Below are 18,561 nucleotides of genomic sequence, written 5' to 3' on the forward strand. Positions count from 1 at the left end.
GCTGCTACGTCTTAAGTTCTGTCTGGATAGTCGGGGATGTGTTAAAGTCCGTGACATGTCGTGGCACGGAGGGGACAAGCTTTATGGTGAACGTCACTCATATTATCAGGGCAAGTACAATACGACATGGCAGGCGCCCGCCGCGTCTGCTCTTACAGGGACGACCCCTCATATCAGCGCTGACGTGCCATGGGACCCATTAAGGCCTCATACTCCATTACATAACGCAATCCTAAAGCTTTGCAGTCAGATTGACTAATGCTGGATTACCTAGAGAGTATTTATTTAGCAGCAGTAACATATAGGATGAGGAGAATCCATACATATATGATGATCCGGTCCCGGCATTTGGAAGTATCTGTCCCCATAACATGACGGGTTATGTGCATCGTCGCAGCGCCCTCTGCTGGGGATTACCTGACATAATAGAACAGCAGATTGGGATAGCGAATTGGTGACGATGACCTGATTCCACTAACCGCCATCACATCTTATGTTCTGCCCGCAGCTCGTCGTGCCCCTGAAGTACCAGGATGACTTGGATAGAGCCATAGAACACATGGATGTCAACCCCTCTCACAAGAGCCTGAAGATATTGGCCAAAGCACCACTAAAGAGCATAGTGAGTGAAGGGTTAATGTTCTGCCCGCAGTCACCCATTGTTAATTATGTCTGTCTGTTTTTGGGATAGTTGGATGACAAGTAATGTAATATGATAGTGGGAATGACTCTTGTCCCATAACTCCCAGTATCTGCAGCCGGTGGGGCCGAAGCATCACCACGACATGAAGATATCGCGCTCCATGGGCGACATTCTGGGGTCGCTGTACAAAGACGTTGGGAAGGCAAGAAAGTGCTCAACAGGTAAGAGGAAGCCATCACTTCCCAGACTAAGCTGGAACCTTCATGGTCCGGCTGACTATGATTATTACTTGTGGCTGCTGTCAATTAGCTGGACTGACAGGCCACACCCCCTGCACAAAACCACACCCATTTTTAAGGGGAAAAAAGTTATTACAGGTAGTGTAAATAAGAAAAATACTCGTTTTTTTGTGCAAAACATCACTGCGGCAAGATACGTCCTCAATAGTCAGTGGGTCTTCCATCTCTGATGACCTTTATCTCAGTAAACGTCTCTTCAGTTTGGCTGACAACACTGCAGCGTGGTCTTCACTTTCTGGTTCCGCCATCTTTCCCTCTTGTCATTATAACGCACTTCCTACAATTAGGGCCCCATAAAATGCACTGTTAACACTATATATTATACGTCGGGTGAAATGTCCCTGGAAGTGCCAGTTCAAAACCTAAACCCTCGCCGCCATTCCGCAGCGCTAAGACTTTCAATATCCTTAGTACTGCAACTTACAAAGCCATCGAGCAGCGTGGGACCCGACCGAAAGACTCCACAAACTAAGGCCTCCCTCACACGGGCGTTTTGCAGAAACATCGCGTTTTTCAACGCTGCATTTACTGCGGTTTCAGTTGCGTTTTCATGCATTTTTGACAAAGTTTTTGCTGCATTTTCAGCAGTGCTGAAAATGTAGCCAAGGATGCTGAAAAGAGAAACAAAAGAATACTCACCTAGCTGGCGCTCTCCGTGTCCCTGCCGCTGCTCTCTGGAGCTCCCGGAACTGGCCATCACCAACAGAGGATCTTTTGCTAGTGACGGGGTTTGAAGACCCCACCTCCAGGAAGAGATTGCTGTGATTGGCTGAGCCTGCTGAGTGTCAGTAGGCTCAGCCAATCAAAGCCAGCGCTGGATTGACGGAGCCTGCGCTCCTGAACCGATCAGGGCAATCTTCCGCTAGGAGACGGTGATTTCAATTCCCGTCGCTAGCCATAGATGCTCTGTCGGTCATAACAAGTGCCTGGCAGCCGGCCTGGAGCTCTAGAGAACAGCGGCGGGGACCCTGGCGCTAGCGCTTGCCTTTAGCGCTGCCGAAAACATGGTACCAAGTTGTGCCACGTTTTCAGCAGCACTGAAACAGCTGTCCATTCATTTCAGTGGGCGACGCAAAGCTGAAAACGGCCAAAGACAGAACATTAAACACTGTACGAAAAAATCCGGGTGAGGGAGGCCCAATAGACAGAATTTGTATCTTTATGACTCTTGAGTGATGCGCTAATTTTTCCCCTGTCCTGGCACCAGGTTCCCATTAAGAGGGGCGAGCGTAGCAGTGATTTTCTCTGGTTTTGTGTCTCGCCAGGATCCTTGCACACTGGACGCAGCTCTCCGCCTCCAGGAAGCGTCCCTGATGAACAGCAACAGATTGCTCGCCAGAAATCCATCACCAGCATCAACAGCGAGGGGGAATTCATACCGGAGGTGATGGACGTTTGTTTTACTCGTGTGTATAGCATACATCTGCCGCAGCGCTGCACACAGACTGTCACTCCCGTGTCCCCTTGGGGGATCGCTCTCCATATTCACCTATCATTATGTATTGGGGATGTTGGAGGAAACCCCCACAAACACGGGAAGAACATACAAACTCCATGCAGACTTGCTGTGTGGGTGAGAAGTTCACGATCTTTAAACTTTACGTCTACTTTTAGTCAAGTTGCTGTAATTAATTGCTGGAGTTGTCCTGTTGCAATCTATTGATGGCTTATCCTTAGGATGGGCCACCAGTAGTAGATCGCTGGGGGTTTGCTGATCAGCTGTACATCTGCATGGTGTGCTTGTGCATAGAGCTGGTGTCTGCGGGAAGTAGACGGTTCTGTTCTCTCTGAAATGGCCAGACATGTTACTACACGTATTCACTGTAATGGGAACTTTTGACTGCAATACCAAGGCTGGCCACTGCAGTAAGAACGGAGCTGTCTGCTTCCTGCAGAAATCAGCCCAGTGCATGAGTGCACTGACCCAGCAAACAGCTAATCATACATAGTAACATAGTATGTAAGGCCGAAAAAAGACACACGTCCATTCAACTCAGCCTATTACCCCCACAATGTTGATCCAGAGGAAGGCAAAAAAAAACCCAGAGGTTGTAGCCAATTTTCCCAATTTAAGAGAAGTAATCCGTGACTATAACATATAATATTGTATTGCTTAAGAAAGGCGTCCAGGCCCCTCTTGTACTCTTTTATTGAATTTGCCATCACTACGTCCTCAGGCAGAGAGTTCCACAGTCTCACTGCTCTTACAGTAAAGAACCTCTTACGTGTCAGTGTAGAATATTTCTTTCCTCTAGACGTAGAGGGCGCCCCTCAGACGTCTTTTCTCTAAACTAAATAATCCCAATTTAAGGCCCATTTACACTGAGTGATGATCGCTAAAAAGTCCCTAAAAGGTGATCGTTTTAGCAATAATCGTTGCGTGTAAACGTGCGCCCATCATGCTCGGTTTGTGCACTGCTAGCTGATCGTTAAATTCAGTTCAAACTAAATATTGTCCTTCAGCCTTATCAGCAGTTCTCCACGGGGAGCGCTGATAGCATTGTTTCCCTGTGGAGAACAAAGGATCTGAGCGCAGATAAGAGCCTGGGGCCATTAACTGCCTTCAGGGAAGGCTTCATTTGCACACTTAATTGCTCTTTAAGTAGTTGAGGAGCTACTTAATAGTTTATGCAAAATGATCGCTCAAAGCTGTCACTGTCATTTGAGCGATCATCGCCCGTGTAAATGGGCCTTTAGTGGTGGTCCTAGATGGCAGACCCCCACTGATCTACTATGGATAGCGCGCCCCAAGGATTAAGGCCCATTTACACTGGACGATTATCGCTAAAACTTCACTCATCTGATCGTGATCGTTTTAGCGATAATCGGTGCGTGTAAATGGGCGCGGGGCACCCTCATTTTGGGCTCTTTTTGCTGATCGTTAAAATTAATCTCACTTGATTTTGGCCATCAGTTTTATCAGTTGTTCTCCACGGGGAGCGCTGATAGCATTGTTTCCCCGTGGAGAACAAAGGATCTGAGCGCAGATAATAGCCTGGGGCCATTAACTGCCTTCATGTAAGTAGTGGAGAAGCTACTTGAATACCAATCATTGTTTATACAATATAATCACTCTCAGCTGTCTTTGTGTTTGAGCGATCTGTGAGCGATTTATCTGCTGGTGTAAATGGGCCCTTAGCCTTCAATAGTTTACAACTGGACAACCCCTTTCAGCCAAAACTATAGTTAGAGGGATTGTGCCGACATTGGTAGTTATTCCTTATCCATAGGACAGGGATTGCTTTCGCACTAATGAGTATCTGACCTCTGGGACCCCCGCTGATCCTCAGATTAGGACTCCTGCATTTATGGAGTCGCAGTCCAGCTTCATTTCAGTGGGAGTGCTGGAGATAGCCGAGTGCACGAGTCTATGCTGGGGTTTGGGGGTTCTGTATATACTAACTAAGCTGCTATAAAGATAAATGAAGCAATGAATCCCAGACAGTGCGACCCTACAGAGGTACAAGGTGGACGTTCCCTTTAAGGATTCTGCTGAGAGACGTATCGATCTGTGTAATGCGGCTTCCTGACCGTCTGCTTTGCATTATTTTCCTGTCCTGCAGGTTGTGGATCCGTTCATCAGCCCGAATGGCTCTCTGTCTAGTAGCTGCCAGTCCTTAGATCAGTCGTTGGACAGGTAAGTATATTAGCTGACTGCATCAGTGATGGACACATTCTATCATCACATCTTGTATACTAGGTGACTTCATCAGGACCACTGGAGATGGTAGCACTGATTGTTAGTAGCACTATATTATACCATCGCACTCGCTGTACCCGCAGCGTCTACCACCATCAGATGTGTCACATTGTCCCTTCAGCCTGGAACACAGCACTTCAGTGTCTGAAAGATTTGCTTCTACATGACCCTCCATGACCGATCCGGAAGGGTATCCTAGAAGGAGTCTTATAAGGCCATGCACGCTCCTCTGGGAAATATATGCAAATAAGGAAGATGGACCAATACCTCTGCAGCTCCACCTCTTTATTTGCATATATTTCCCAGAAGAGCTTGCATGGCCTTATAAGTGTCCTCACACACCCTCTAGATTCTCTCCTTAAGGAGCGAGGAGCCTTGTCCATGAGTATAGCAAATTGTGCTGCTTTTATCTATACAGCATGTCCCGGGACGTTGTTGCAGGGGTTGCAGAGCAGTAACGCTGGGCCTGATGCCTGAGGGGGCTCAGAGCCCCCATTGCTACATGAGAGGGCAGCAGTATTGTGAATGGCACATGGTAGGTGGGGCTCATACTGCACATTGAGCTCTTATTCCCCTGGACTTGTACGCTCGTCCCTGGATGTTCCCTTCGGATGATTGATATTGAGGATTATTTCACTTTTTCCCATTTTTTGCTTTGGGCTGTTTGGAGGTTGATTCTCCGCAGTTACATCTTGACTTCCCATCATGTAACAGTTGAGCTCGCTGGGGACCCTCGAGGCGCAGACAGAATGTGCTCCATGAATGTTGTTTTTCTTGTGGTAATTGCATTTCTGGGGAATCCTTGTTTAACGGCGATTCTTGTTTTGGCTTTCAGCCCAGCGTATTCCACGCCAGTTCTAGGAAGGAAAGGTCAGCTACAAGACAGCATGGATTGTTTAGGTAAGTACTCTCACTAAACTGAGAGAAGAGGGCGAGCGGTGGTGCCTCCCCCTGCTTCTATGCTGGGAGGTCAGATAATGCATGTTTGTCAGGTGTGATGTCATCATTTCACTGCTGTGGGGGGCGGGGTCACAAGAAATGGTTTGAAGGAATTTGTCAGCAGCACGGAGTCCGTTAACCGCTCTAGAACCAGAAAGTTCTCATTGTTTTATGTTAGTTTTTTTTCTCCGCACCTTCCAAGACCTATAACCTGTTAATTCATCTTGTGACCTAGCGGTGTGGGGCTCGTTTATGTGGGACAAGTTGTATTTTAATGGTTCCGTTAAAACTTAAAACATTTTTTAAGTGGGGAAAGATGAGAAAAACATACAATTGCGCCATTGTTGGTGGGTTTAGTTTTTGTAGCTCTCACGGTGCAGTAACAATGACACCTGAGCGTTGTTTGGGGGTCGGTGCGATCCGCTGACACTTATAGGGTGTTTAATGTTTTTATATTTTTAAAAGGTAAATACATTTTTTCATAGACAAAAATGGCTTCTCGTCTTCCCGCATCGCAGGGGCTGTGGGAGGCGCTTTTTCAGCGGCGTACGCTGTAGTTGGGGGGGCATACATCTTTTTACTCACTTTTTATTTAAACTTTTGTGAGCTGACATATAAAATCACAATTCTGGCATTCTGTCCTTTTTTCCCACCTTCACTGCGCGGTCCGAATATTAATCGTTCGCCCCATCGCTCCGGTAGTTATGCTCTATTCTGGGGATAAACCTGATATTACTGGAATACCCCTTTCACTCCCTATAAGACCGCTCCTGTTTGCTCCTTAGTGATCCGGCCAAATGTTAAAAACCTGAGGTGTCCCTTTAATGGAGTAACTCTGTAAGGTTTGACACAAAGCGGTGGAGCCGGTAAAACAGACCCTGCAGTTCGCAGATATTTATTAAAATCACCAAAAGGGAGGAATATTCTGAAAATGTGTCTATTTTGTTTTGTAACTGAAGTATCTCATATATGTGCCTCCAGGCTTCATCAGATACAGATTTCCACTTGTTTATTTTGGAAGGACATTTTAAAAAACTTTACTAATTTCTGAACAATTCAGGAGACTCGCAGATCGAACATTAATTTCATCTGTATTTAATGTATAGTTTTGAATTCCTAATAATGACATTGCTGTAATAAGTCATCTATGTATTTAATTAACGGCTCGTGCATGGTTGAATTGGTGCGGATTTTGATATGAATCTGCAACTGACTTCACAGTGCAGAATGTGCCGGTCATTGTGGGGCAGCATCTGTTAGCGTTATGCTGAGAGCCCCCCTCCCATTAGACTGCAGTGTGGCCCCACGATTATCAGCGGGTTTGGACAGCTAAATCTAATGTGTATGGGGACCTTTATGTGAATCCCCATAAAGGAGCCTCAAGCATATATACACCTATAGTCCCCACGGTATCAGAAATACATACCTGTACACCCCTCAGTATCAGACATACATACCTGTACACCCCCTCGGTGTCAGACATACATACCTGTACACCCCCCTCGGTATCAGACATACATACCTGTACACCCCCTCGGTGTCAGACATACATACCTGTACACCCCCCTCGGTATCAGACATACATACCTGTACACCCCCCTCGGTATCAGACATACATACCTGTACACCCCCCTCGGTATCAGACATACATACCTGTACACCCCCCTCGGTATCAGACATACATACCTGTACACCCCCCTCGGTATCAGACATGCATACCTGTACACCCCCCTCGGTATCAGACATGCATACCTGTACACCCCCCTCGGTATCAGACATGCATACCTGTACACCCCCCTCGGTATCAGACATGCATACCTGTACACCCCCCTCGGTATCAGACATGCATACCTGTACACCCCCCTCGGCATCAGACATGCATACCTGTACACCCCCCTCGGCATCAGACATGCATACCTGTACACCCCCCTCGGCATCAGACATGCATACCTGTACACCCCCCTCGGCATCAGACATGCATACCTGTACACCCCCCTCGGCATCAGACATGCATACCTGTACACCCCCCTCGGCATCAGACATGCATACCTGTACACCCCCCTCGGCATCAGACATGCATACCTGTACACCCCCCTCGGCATCAGACATGCATACCTGTACACCCCCCTCGGCATCAGACATGCATACCTGTACACCCCCCTCGGCATCAGACATGCATACCTGTACACCCCCCTCGGCATCAGACATGCATACCTGTACACCCCCCTCGGCATCAGACATGCATACCTGTACACCCCCCTCGGCATCAGACATGCATACCTGTACACCCCCCTCGGCATCAGACATGCATACCTGTACACCCCCCTCGGCATCAGACATGCATACCTGTACACCCCCCTCGGCATCAGACATGCATACCTGTACACCCCCCTCGGCATCAGACATGCATACCTGTACACCCCCCTCGGCATCAGACATGCATACCTGTACACCCCCCTCGGCATCAGACATGCATACCTGTACACCCCCCTCGGCATCAGACATGCATACCTGTACACCCCCCTCGGCATCAGACATGCATACCTGTACACCCCCCTCGGCATCAGACATGCATACCTGTACACCCCCCTCGGCATCAGACATGCATACCTGTACACCCCCCTCGGCATCAGACATGCATACCTGTACACCCCCCTCGGCATCAGACATGCATACCTGTACACCCCCCTCGGCATCAGACATGCATACCTGTACACCCCCCTCGGCATCAGACATGCATACCTGTACACCCCCCTCGGCATCAGACATGCATACCTGTACACCCCCCTCGGCATCAGACATGCATACCTGTACACCCCCCTCGGCATCAGACATGCATACCTGTACACCCCCCTCGGCATCAGACATGCATACCTGTACACCCCCCTCGGCATCAGACATGCATACCCGTAGACCCCCCTCGGCATCAGACATGCATACCCGTAGACCCCCCTCGGCATCAGACATGCATACCCGTAGACCCCCCTCGGCATCAGACATGCATACCCGTAGACCCCCCTCGGCATCAGACATGCATACCCGTAGACCCCCCTCGGCATCAGACATGCATACCCGTAGACCCCCCTCGGCATCAGACATGCATACCCGTAGACCCCCCTCGGCATCAGACATGCATACCCGTAGACCCCCCTCGGCATCAGACATGCATACCCGTAGACCCCCCTCGGCATCAGACATGCATACCCGTAGACCCCCCTCGGCATCAGACATGCATACCCGTAGACCCCCCTCGGCATCCGACATGCATACCCGTAGACCCCCCTCGGCATCAGACATGCATACCCGTAGACCCCCCTCGGCATCAGACATGCATACCCGTAGACCCCCCTCGGCATCAGACATGCATACCCGTAGACCCCCCTCGGCATCAGACATGCATACCCGTAGACCCCCCTCGGCATCAGACATGCATACCCGTAGACCCCCCTCGGCATCAGACATGCATACCCGTAGACCCCCCTCGGCATCAGACATGCATACCCGTAGACCCCCCTCGGCATCAGACATGCATACCCGTAGACCCCCCTCGGCATCAGACATGCATACCCGTAGACCCCCCTCGGCATCAGACATGCATACCCGTAGACCCCCCTCGGCATCAGACATGCATACCCGTAGACCCCCCTCGGCATCAGACATGCATACCCGTAGACCCCCCTCGGCATCAGACATGCATACCCGTAGACCCCCCTCGGCATCAGACATGCATACCCGTAGACCCCCCTCGGCATCAGACATGCATACCCGTAGACCCCTCGGTGTAGAGAAGAAACTGATAAACAGAAATATGACTGAAATGTAATACTTTCCATCTTGGTGTCCGGAGAGTATCTCTATGCGTTATACATGATCCTACCCGCCATTTATTTAACGATTGCCCTTGTTTACTTCACAGATTATGAGATCCCGCTATATGAGCGGTTTGGTAAAGGAGGAACTTTTCCCCGACAATATCATATTTCCCAGCGCCGGAAGGACTACAGTGACGGTGAGTGTGCGCCGCGGGCCGGTATGTCATGTGGACTAGATAAGGAACTACGTTATTCCATATGCTAACAATCCGCTCCTAAGTGTCCTTTTACACGGACGATTGTTCTGGTGAATATCTTTAGCTTTCACATAGGAGCGATGATTGGAGGCGGAACACAGATCTCTCCCGCTCAACCGCCTCCACTCCCAGTAAACAGGCCGTCGGCCATAGATGAACAACTGCCTGTTTACACGGCTGATTGTCATTCGATATTTATGCCTGAAGAGACTGAATGATGAAAGGTAAGCGGATGAATTATCGTTCAGTCACTGGCAGCATTTACACTGAATGATATTGTTCAGATTTTCTCGATCCAGCAAGAATCTGATCAATATAGTTCCGTGTAAAAGGGCCCCAACTGGGTGTACGGCGTCAGGAAGGTAACACACCGGTAGTTGAGCTCTTGTGCTGATGAAGGATGCACTCATGGCACCCGGCATCTATCCGTGGGATGTATGGATGATCTCACACGCCTCTCTTGTTTTATAGGTCGTCAGACCTTTCCGAGAAGTTTTGGCGCCCCTAACAATCAGCTCCAGTTTGGTTCGAGCAGCAGGAAGAGAAGTATTAAGGGAGTCAGCCTGATGCAGTTTGATGACCATCGAATACTGGGGTGGACCAACTCCGAGCAAAACATCCCGTTCCTGCACTCCTCACAGACCGACCTCTGCAACAAATGTAAGAACCCGCGACCTACAGGTGACTGGTACTGGAAGTAGACGTCAGCAGCCAAGTGCTTGTTGGGGCTTATATACAGTTGTGAGGACCATTAGTGGCCCCCGTGATTGTTTAGTATCTTCAGAAATAATAGACATGTAGGAACTTTGTATCATTAGAAGATTTTATGTCCAAAAACATTCAGCAAGGAAGTTTCCCTGTCAGCAAACCTATGAAATAAAGACCGAGCCTCGAATATGACTTGGACGGGATCACAGGCCCCTTCCCTAATACTTGGAGGACGGCATCCACAAGCTTCCTGTTGTCATCTGAGCTTCTTCCTCCGTCTGGTAGTTTCTTCCACTGAATGTTTGCAGTTGCTTCCCTCAATAGCAGAATTCAGCTTTCTACATTAAGATCCGGACTCATTGCTGCCGGTTCTCCATGTCTTCTCCATGTCTTCTCCATGTCTTCTCCATGTCTTCTCCATGTCTTCTCCATGTCTTCTCCATGTCTTCTCCATGTCTTCTCCATGTCTTCTCCATGTCTTCTCCATGTCTTCTCCATGTCTTCTCCATGTCTTCTCCATGTCTTCTCCATGTCTTCTCCATGTCTTCTCCATTCTTGTGCACTTTTGGACGTTGCATTATCCTGCTGTATGAACCATTCTGTAGTTTTTTTGGGAGCAAATTTAACTCTAAAATGCTCTAAGAATCCTCAGATTCCATCATTTCTCTAAGACGTTCAGGGCCTCCAGTCCCAGAGGCAGGAAAATGGCTTCTCCACCATGCTTCACGGTTGGTAGGGGGCGCTGTTCATTTCAGGCTTTGGCATCTATAAACATAACGCTGGTCTGCATTGAGAGCTCTAATTTGGCTTCTTCTGTCCATAGAACATTTCCCAAGAAGGATTGTGGTTTGGAACGTTTGGCAGAGTTTAGTTGCTCTTTTTCTGCCTTTCGTTAAGCAGTGGGTCCTCGTTGGCCCTCACCCATAAAGCCCTGCGTTGTGCAGTGTATGGTATCAATGCAGATGTCTCCAGCTCAACCGGAGGTCTTTGGATGTTCTATGTGGTTTCTTTGCTACATTTGTAGCCAACCTTTTTTGGGGTTCCCTTGTCACTTTTCCTCTTTCCACCACATCCAGGAAGGTTCTTGAGTTCCATGAGTAGCAACTTCTTGATAACATTTGAAACTGTTGAAGCCGGGATGCAGAAGTCTTTGGAGCCGAGGTCTTTGTAAATCGGCTTGTACCCTTTAGACTGCTTCAAGGAGCGTTACTAAATACTTGATTTCAGGAGATCTTCTACATGGTCTACTCGAAGTGACCCTCTGGTCCCTGACATACCAAGATGGCTGCATGAAGTCTCTAACTACGTGATATACACTGTGCATTGGTAGTGCATCGCTAGTCTAAGGTTGTGTTCACACCTGCGTTCGGATGCTCTTTATCCTGCTCCGTTATGGGAGCAGGAATGGAGAATTCCCTGGCCGAGTGAATCCGTCTTATAACAGAAGCGAACAGACCCCATGGACTATAATGGCGTCTCTTTGGCTTCCATGCAGGACGACTGCTTTCTGCATTTTATTCTGGATCTGCGACAAAATCTCCGAACATAACCTGAGACGCCGCACTTTGCTCTGATTGGCCAGCGATGCTCACTTGAGCCGGGCTGGCCAATAGTAGCATGTAGCATTACCAATGTACAATGCGCATCAGGTAGTCAGACAATCAGTGCAGCCATCTTGGTCTGTCCGGGACCGCAGAGCTGTTCTAATATTCAGGGGTGCCAATAATGTTCCTCACGACTGGATATGTTCTGTTATTTGAGCCTAATTCATTCACCCTATGTAACTCTGTAGGCAGCGGTTGTTGGTACGTTGTGTGATTACGTCAGGGGGTCCATCAGGGGTGCAGAAAGCCAAATGATAACAAACAGGATAATTCACCTGCATTGTGACCACTTTGGGACTATTTTCCAAGGTTTATGTCTGATTCTGTTATATTCGGAATATAGAATAATGTAGACGACTGCGCTATTTGGAGTCCATATAAAACAGAAGCGAATGGAAAGCTTATAAAACGGGCACCATAGTCCTGTCCGTTTCACACTGCGGTGCTGCACAGTTTCTTGCGATAGGAGCCCCCTGCCAATTATACAGACCACAGATAAATGTCTATATGGTCTATATACTCAACTGCTCTACTTTTTTTGCTATTTTCTTTCCTAATGTGCATCCTAAGATGGTAAAACCGATAATAACCGTCTGTATTCCCTATAGCCCCGCAGGCTCCTGAGAACTGGAGGCTGGGTAAGCTGCTGGGCAGAGGGGCATTTGGAGAAGTCTATCTCTGTTATGATGTGGACACGGGTAGAGAACTGGCTGTAAAACAAGTGCCGTTTGACCCAGACAGTCACGAAACAAGCAAGGTAAGATATTCTACTGAGTCTTGGGATGGAGTAAATGGTCTGACTGGTGGTGTTCTGATTCCTGCAGCAGTGTCTTGTTGTACTTGGTCTTGTGGTAGGCTTGAAATATAAACCCTACCCTGAAAATAAGCCCTAGCTGCATTACATTAAAAAAAGGGAATACATTACCTATCAGACTCGGTTCAGGTCCCTCCTGCTGCTCTCCACAGCTCTGGCGCGGCTCCCGCAGTCTTCAGCCACCCATACACGATCACTTCCTGGTTACGGGGCTCATAAATCCCGCCTTTACGAAGTGATGGCTGTGATTAGTTCATCAAGCACTGCATTGATTTGCTGAATAGTATTCGAAGAACCAATCAGAGCCATTGGTTCCTGGAGGCGGGATTTATGAATCCCGTAACCAGGAAGTGATCTTATATGGGTGTCCGAGGACTGCAGGAAACTCGATGCGGAGCTTTGGAGAGCAGCGGGAGGGACCTGGGCCGAGCCTGCTAGGTAAGTATAATATGATATCCTCAAAATAGGACCTAGTGCCTCTTCTGGGGCGATGTATAAGACAGCATAGCAGACCATGTTTACCTATATAAGAACAAAGGTATTAAAATGTCTACCTGCCCAGTGGATGACAGGTAAATGGGCCCCACTGATCACCAAATATGGTGCTAAATGTGATATTAACATAGCCCAATATGGCGGGCGAGGGGGAGGAGTGTGTGTGGGGGGGGGGGGGGGCGGGGGCAGTAGTCGAGAGGACTAAATACTTCATTGTGAACTACAATCTTAATAAAACATCCTGGAAACATTTATCCACAACAGTGAAATATCTGACCCATCCTTCATCGGTAGTTGATGAGCTAGTGTTCGCTGCTCTGGACCCCGGCCAATCAGCTGATTGGGCGCCCACAGTAATTGATGCCACTCACAGAGGTAATAAAGCGGCAGCTGTTACTCCAACCTCTGTGTAGTGGCCGGCACTTGTAACTGCAGACTAAAGTCTCATTAAAATCAGTAGGAGCTGCGCATGCAGTTACAAGCGCCAACCGTTACACAGGGGTCTGAGCAGCAGTGTCCGCTGTGTACCCCTGCGTGTAGCGGCCGTATCAGCGGATGCCTGATTAGCTGATCATCTATTTATGACCGATCCCCAAGATAGGTATTCAGTAGTATTTCCCTGGAAAACCACTTTAAAGGGGTTATCCACCATAATCGCTTATTACCTATCCACAGGATGAGTAGTAGATGATTGATTGCTGGAGGTCCGACCACTAGGACCCCTGGAGATCATGAGAACCATGCACCCAGAGTCTTCCCTACCGAATGGACTGGTGTTGTACATGCATGACCACTGCTCCATTCACTTCTACAGGACTGACTAGGGGATGGCTGAATGCAGCGGTCTGCTCTCCTTAGACAGGAGTGTTGGTCATTCATGTGTACTGCTACTATATTCTGTAAAGGGGACTTGGAGTGCACCATTATCATGATCCCTGGTGGTCCTGGCGGTTGTACCTCAAGCAATCCGTCATTTATCACCGATTCTGCAAATAAATGATTCTATTGGGATGGCCCCTCTGGGTGATACCCGCTGCTTCGGGCGCTTTACAAGCCTATCTTCTGTTTCGGCTGCAGGAGGTGAACGCTCTCGAATGTGAGATCCAGCTGCTGAAGATTCATAGACATGAAAGAATAGTTCAGTATTACGGCTGCCTGCGGGACCCAACTGAGAAGAAGCTCTCCATATTTGTGGAGTACATGCCAGGGGTAAGTTTAACGCTGTGTATACCGAAAGTGTCTTCTACCATTAGAACGGCAAACCTGCGCTGCAGTGCGATATTGGGGCTCATTAGGAAGTGATTCTCGGGGTTCAGCCTCCATCTGTACCGGACAGGTGGACATCCTCATCTACTTGTATCGTAAACCCCATTATCATTGTACACACGGGACATGGATGATCACAAGAAATGGACCCAAGTGGCAAGTGATTGGCTTTAGTCAAGTCAACTCCATATAGGGTTGTCTTGTTTTTGTGGGAGCTGTTAAAGTACTCCTTTAAATTTAGAATTGGCAGTAAGGCTTTCATGTGTCCAAATTAAAGAGCGCGAGAGACATCCACTGTGTGAAGTCACGGCTGTCCTCTATCTGAGGGGGCGAATTCAGGGGTAACTTTATAGTGCAAAGCAGAACAAAGAAAGGTGCGTTGTCCAATTACGGGAGCCAACTCCTTAAAAGTAGAAGCTTATGATAAAGTCTCGGTGCTGACGAATGCATACACAATGTGACGTATGCGTACTATATTTTACACTTATAAGAGTGAAGAAAAGTGGATACAATGGCTAAATATGGCCTCCGGGGAACGCACAGCCACTCCCTCCCCTCCCGAGTACCAAGGACATTTTTGTCCAGCTTATGTCGCTTCATGAGTTCTGGACTTATATATATTAATCCTCGATTATCCAGTGTAAGACAGATACTTTCACCTCTTCCCCCATTTTTATCACACGTCCATTCTGAGACTAGGTACATCCCATGGGCTAGTCCCACAGGGCAGACTTCAGTGCTTCACCTTCCTGGAGCGAGCCTTCAGGGGGAACTTGTCTTCACTCCCTTCTCCAATTTGAAAACTCCTTGGGGTTAGGAAAACCTTGAGTGCAGATTATGTTTGTGACGGGGTGGGTCTTCACACAGGCGCTCCCTGGGGCGTATAACTTTGGTAACTTATTTATTACACATTGTAAGCAAATAAGGTATAAAAACCATTAAGATTTTAAATGCAGCGTAAACAGCCAAGCACGGCCATCATATTTAGGATAAAGCTTGAACTATAGCCAAGACAGTGAAAATTTGGATAATCGGTGGCTTCTACTAATTGGTCCCACAGTTGTATAAGCATTGGGTTCAGTAACAGATTTAGCATAAAAGCCAAGATATTTTAGCATTGTTTTCTCGTTTGATGATTCCTCTAAACGCTTCAGTCCTTGTGCAATCATTCCTCCAGCTTTATACCCTGTGACTGGTAAGGGTAGGCCTAATAATCCTTATACTCCGGTACGTGAGGATAAAGGTCTTATGGTTGTCCATTGGAAAAGATTGCTTTGCTCCATAAGATTGCCCTCGGACCGTTGTAGGCCGTGTCTTAAAGGGGTTGTCCCAAGGCAAACATCAAAATTTTACGTTACCCCATTCCCCCTGTCACCCCCTGGCATAAAATAGCAATTTAAAGCGGTTTTTAAACCGCTTGCTACTCACCGATCCGACGAAATATGAAGTTATAAAAATCTTCTCCCTAAGATGGCCGCCGGTCCTTTCCCAGGGATGCACTGCGGTTTTCTCCCATGGTGCACCGTGGGTCTTCTCCCATGGTGCACCATGGGCTCTGTGCGTTCCATTGCCGATTCCAGCCTCCTGATTGGCTGGAATCGGCACACGTGACGGGGCGGAGCTACGATGATAACGCGGTGACCAGCTCTCCGGCACGAGCGGCCCCATTCACCAGGCAGAAGCACGGACTGCGCAAGCGCGTCTAAAAACGCCAGAAGACATCAGAATTAGACGGAGCCATGGAGACGTGGACACCAGCACTGGAGGGGGTAAGTGTATAACTTCTGTATGGCTCATATTTAATGCACGATTGGCATTAATATGGCCATACAGAAGTGTATACCCCCACTTGCTGCCGCGAGACAACCCCTTTAAGACATAATGTACATTTCTCGTCCGTATCATTGGGGGCCACAGCCTAGACCATGGGATATAGCCACTGCCCTAGGAGGCGACACTAAGCAAAAAAGTGTTAGCTCCTCCCCGCTGGCTATATCCCCCCTGCAGGCACTCAGCTAATTAGTCTTTAGCTTAGTGTCTGCTAGGAGGCAGACGTAGGAAAAGCTATTCGCGGGAATCCGGGGAGTTGGGGCTTTTCCCTGGCTTTACTGGCCTCCCGGGGGAGACGCAGGCAGGGGGTGTCTCCACCACTACTGCGGCGTCTCACCCAGAGAAGAAAAAGGGGCCCGACCATGCAATGCGCATCTGAGTCGGTTACCCGCCAGCCATAGGGCTCCCCCTCCCTGGAGTAGCGCACTGTCTGACGGTGACGCGTAGGGGGCAGCACTGCTGGAGCTGTCGACGTGTGGACAGGCTGTGGCCCCCAGAACAATACCCTGTTTGGGACTAAGCGAGGGCAGCATTCCACCTGGGACCCCACATGAGAGCACCAGAAAATAGTCACTCGGGACTCCCTCCTCGCAGCGGGCGGAACAAGACGCAGGTTACCTGGGATACGCGGCGTCACAACTCTCGGACGGAGAGGCAGCAGCAGCGGCGGCAGTTTCTCCCTTGGCAGGGATAGAAGCGGAGCGGGGCAGGGCAGGGCAGGACGCCGGGGCGCTGGCCGGCTAGCCACTTCCGGGCGCGGCGCTCCGGGGGGCGGAGCGCCGTCGTCACGGCCGGAAGACGTCACTTCCGGGTCACGGGGACGCTTCCCGACCAGGCCACGCCCCCTCCGACCGCGGCAAGCTTAAAAAGGGCAGCCAGGAAAAAGAATGGCCGCTCTCTGCAGCACAGCGTGTCAGCTTGCCTACACGCACGCCGGAGCCCGGCACTGTGCAGCTCCCCGAGCCCGCCTGAGCAGCAGCCCGCCTGAGCAGCAGCCCGCCTGAGCAGCAGCCCGCCTGAGGGGCAGCAGCGCTTCTGAGCAGCAGCCGTCCAGCCATCCAGCTCTGCAGTGTCCCTCTGCTGTGGAGAAGCATCCGGACAGCAGCAGCATCTCCTGTCTCGGGCACCAGCAGCAGTGACAACGCCGCAGCAGGTCCCTGCCACAACGCCTGCCGGGTCACCAACGCTACAAGGTCGTGTGTGTGTACCCACGTCGACTCCCGACAACATTTAAACGTCAGGACCAGAGGCTCCAGCTGGACCGGGGGAACCGCACAAACAGCTGCTAGACCGGGTAAGCCTTGCCCAAGGCGGCACTTTGCGGTGTTCTCCCCTCGCCCTCCCCTCCCCCCCCTGCAGGCATTCCTGTAAACGGTACCCACCAGTTGCAAATTGTGTTGTGTTACCATGTCTGACCCCAGATCAGAGGGTTCCAGCCCGGCCAAGGGGAGGGTGAAGCACTACGCTTGCTCTACATGCAGCGTTAAATTTGCGTACGGTCAAACCGACCCCCGCTGCGCGGGATGCACCACGGCACGCGCTCCCCCAGGGACTCCGGTGCCCCCCGCCGCCCCTGTGGAGCCAGGGCCCGAGCCCCAATGGGCAAGGTCCCTGGCTGCTGCCGTTTCCGGCCTGGCCTCATCCTCTGCGGCAATTTTACGCCGGTTAGAGCTTAGCTCCGACGCGTCCTCCTCGGAATACGCACGAGGGAGGACACGCAAGAGGAGGAGGTCCCGCAGTAGCGAGGACTCCCCCCGGAGGTCACGGCGCACCAGGAGGTCAGGTAGGTCCCCCAGGTCCAGGCGGTCCGGGGACTCTCGCGGCTCCCACGGCTCCAGAGAATCTGTGCATACGTATCATAGATCACGGCACTCGTCGCGATCCCGGTATTCTACAAGACAGGCCCGGGCTCACCATGAGTCCCCACGAGCGTCTTGCTCTCGGGCATCCCATGACACGGCCCAAACGGCAGGTGAGGGCAGCGGGTCGGAAAACTACGACCGCTCTGATGCCTCGTCAATGTCTGAACTCACCATGAGTCCCCACGAGCGTCTTGCTCTCGGGCATCCCATGACACGGCCCAAACGGCAGGTGAGGGCAGCGGGTCGGAAGACTACGACGAAGAGCAAGTGTCACGCCCAGCCAGCCTAATGGATAGCCTGGTAATATCCGTAAGGAAAACCCTCCAGGTTAC

The 18,561-nt window shown here is 49.9% G+C and overlaps 1 protein-coding gene across 2 annotated transcripts in view; it reads left to right on the top strand.

Annotated features, from left to right (window-relative positions):
- The window catches only part of LOC136587035 (mitogen-activated protein kinase kinase kinase 3-like), a 120,206-nt gene that overhangs the window by 83,294 nt on the left and 18,351 nt on the right, over window positions 1–18,561 (top strand). For both annotated transcript variants that reach the window (XM_066585446.1, XM_066585447.1), the window contains exons 6-14: window positions 509–622; window positions 750–864; window positions 2,208–2,326; window positions 4,506–4,579; window positions 5,478–5,542; window positions 9,498–9,590; window positions 10,122–10,310; window positions 12,571–12,719; window positions 14,349–14,480. In XM_066585446.1, the coding sequence (XP_066441543.1) occupies window positions 509–622; window positions 750–864; window positions 2,208–2,326; window positions 4,506–4,579; window positions 5,478–5,542; window positions 9,498–9,590; window positions 10,122–10,310; window positions 12,571–12,719; window positions 14,349–14,480 (1,050 nt within the window). The remainder of the gene's footprint in view (window positions 1–508; window positions 623–749; window positions 865–2,207; window positions 2,327–4,505; window positions 4,580–5,477; window positions 5,543–9,497; window positions 9,591–10,121; window positions 10,311–12,570; window positions 12,720–14,348; window positions 14,481–18,561) is intronic.

Source organism: Eleutherodactylus coqui, chromosome 12 (genome assembly GCF_035609145.1).
Source record: "Eleutherodactylus coqui strain aEleCoq1 chromosome 12, aEleCoq1.hap1, whole genome shotgun sequence".
Classification (NCBI taxonomy): domain Eukaryota; kingdom Metazoa; phylum Chordata; class Amphibia; order Anura; family Eleutherodactylidae; genus Eleutherodactylus; species Eleutherodactylus coqui.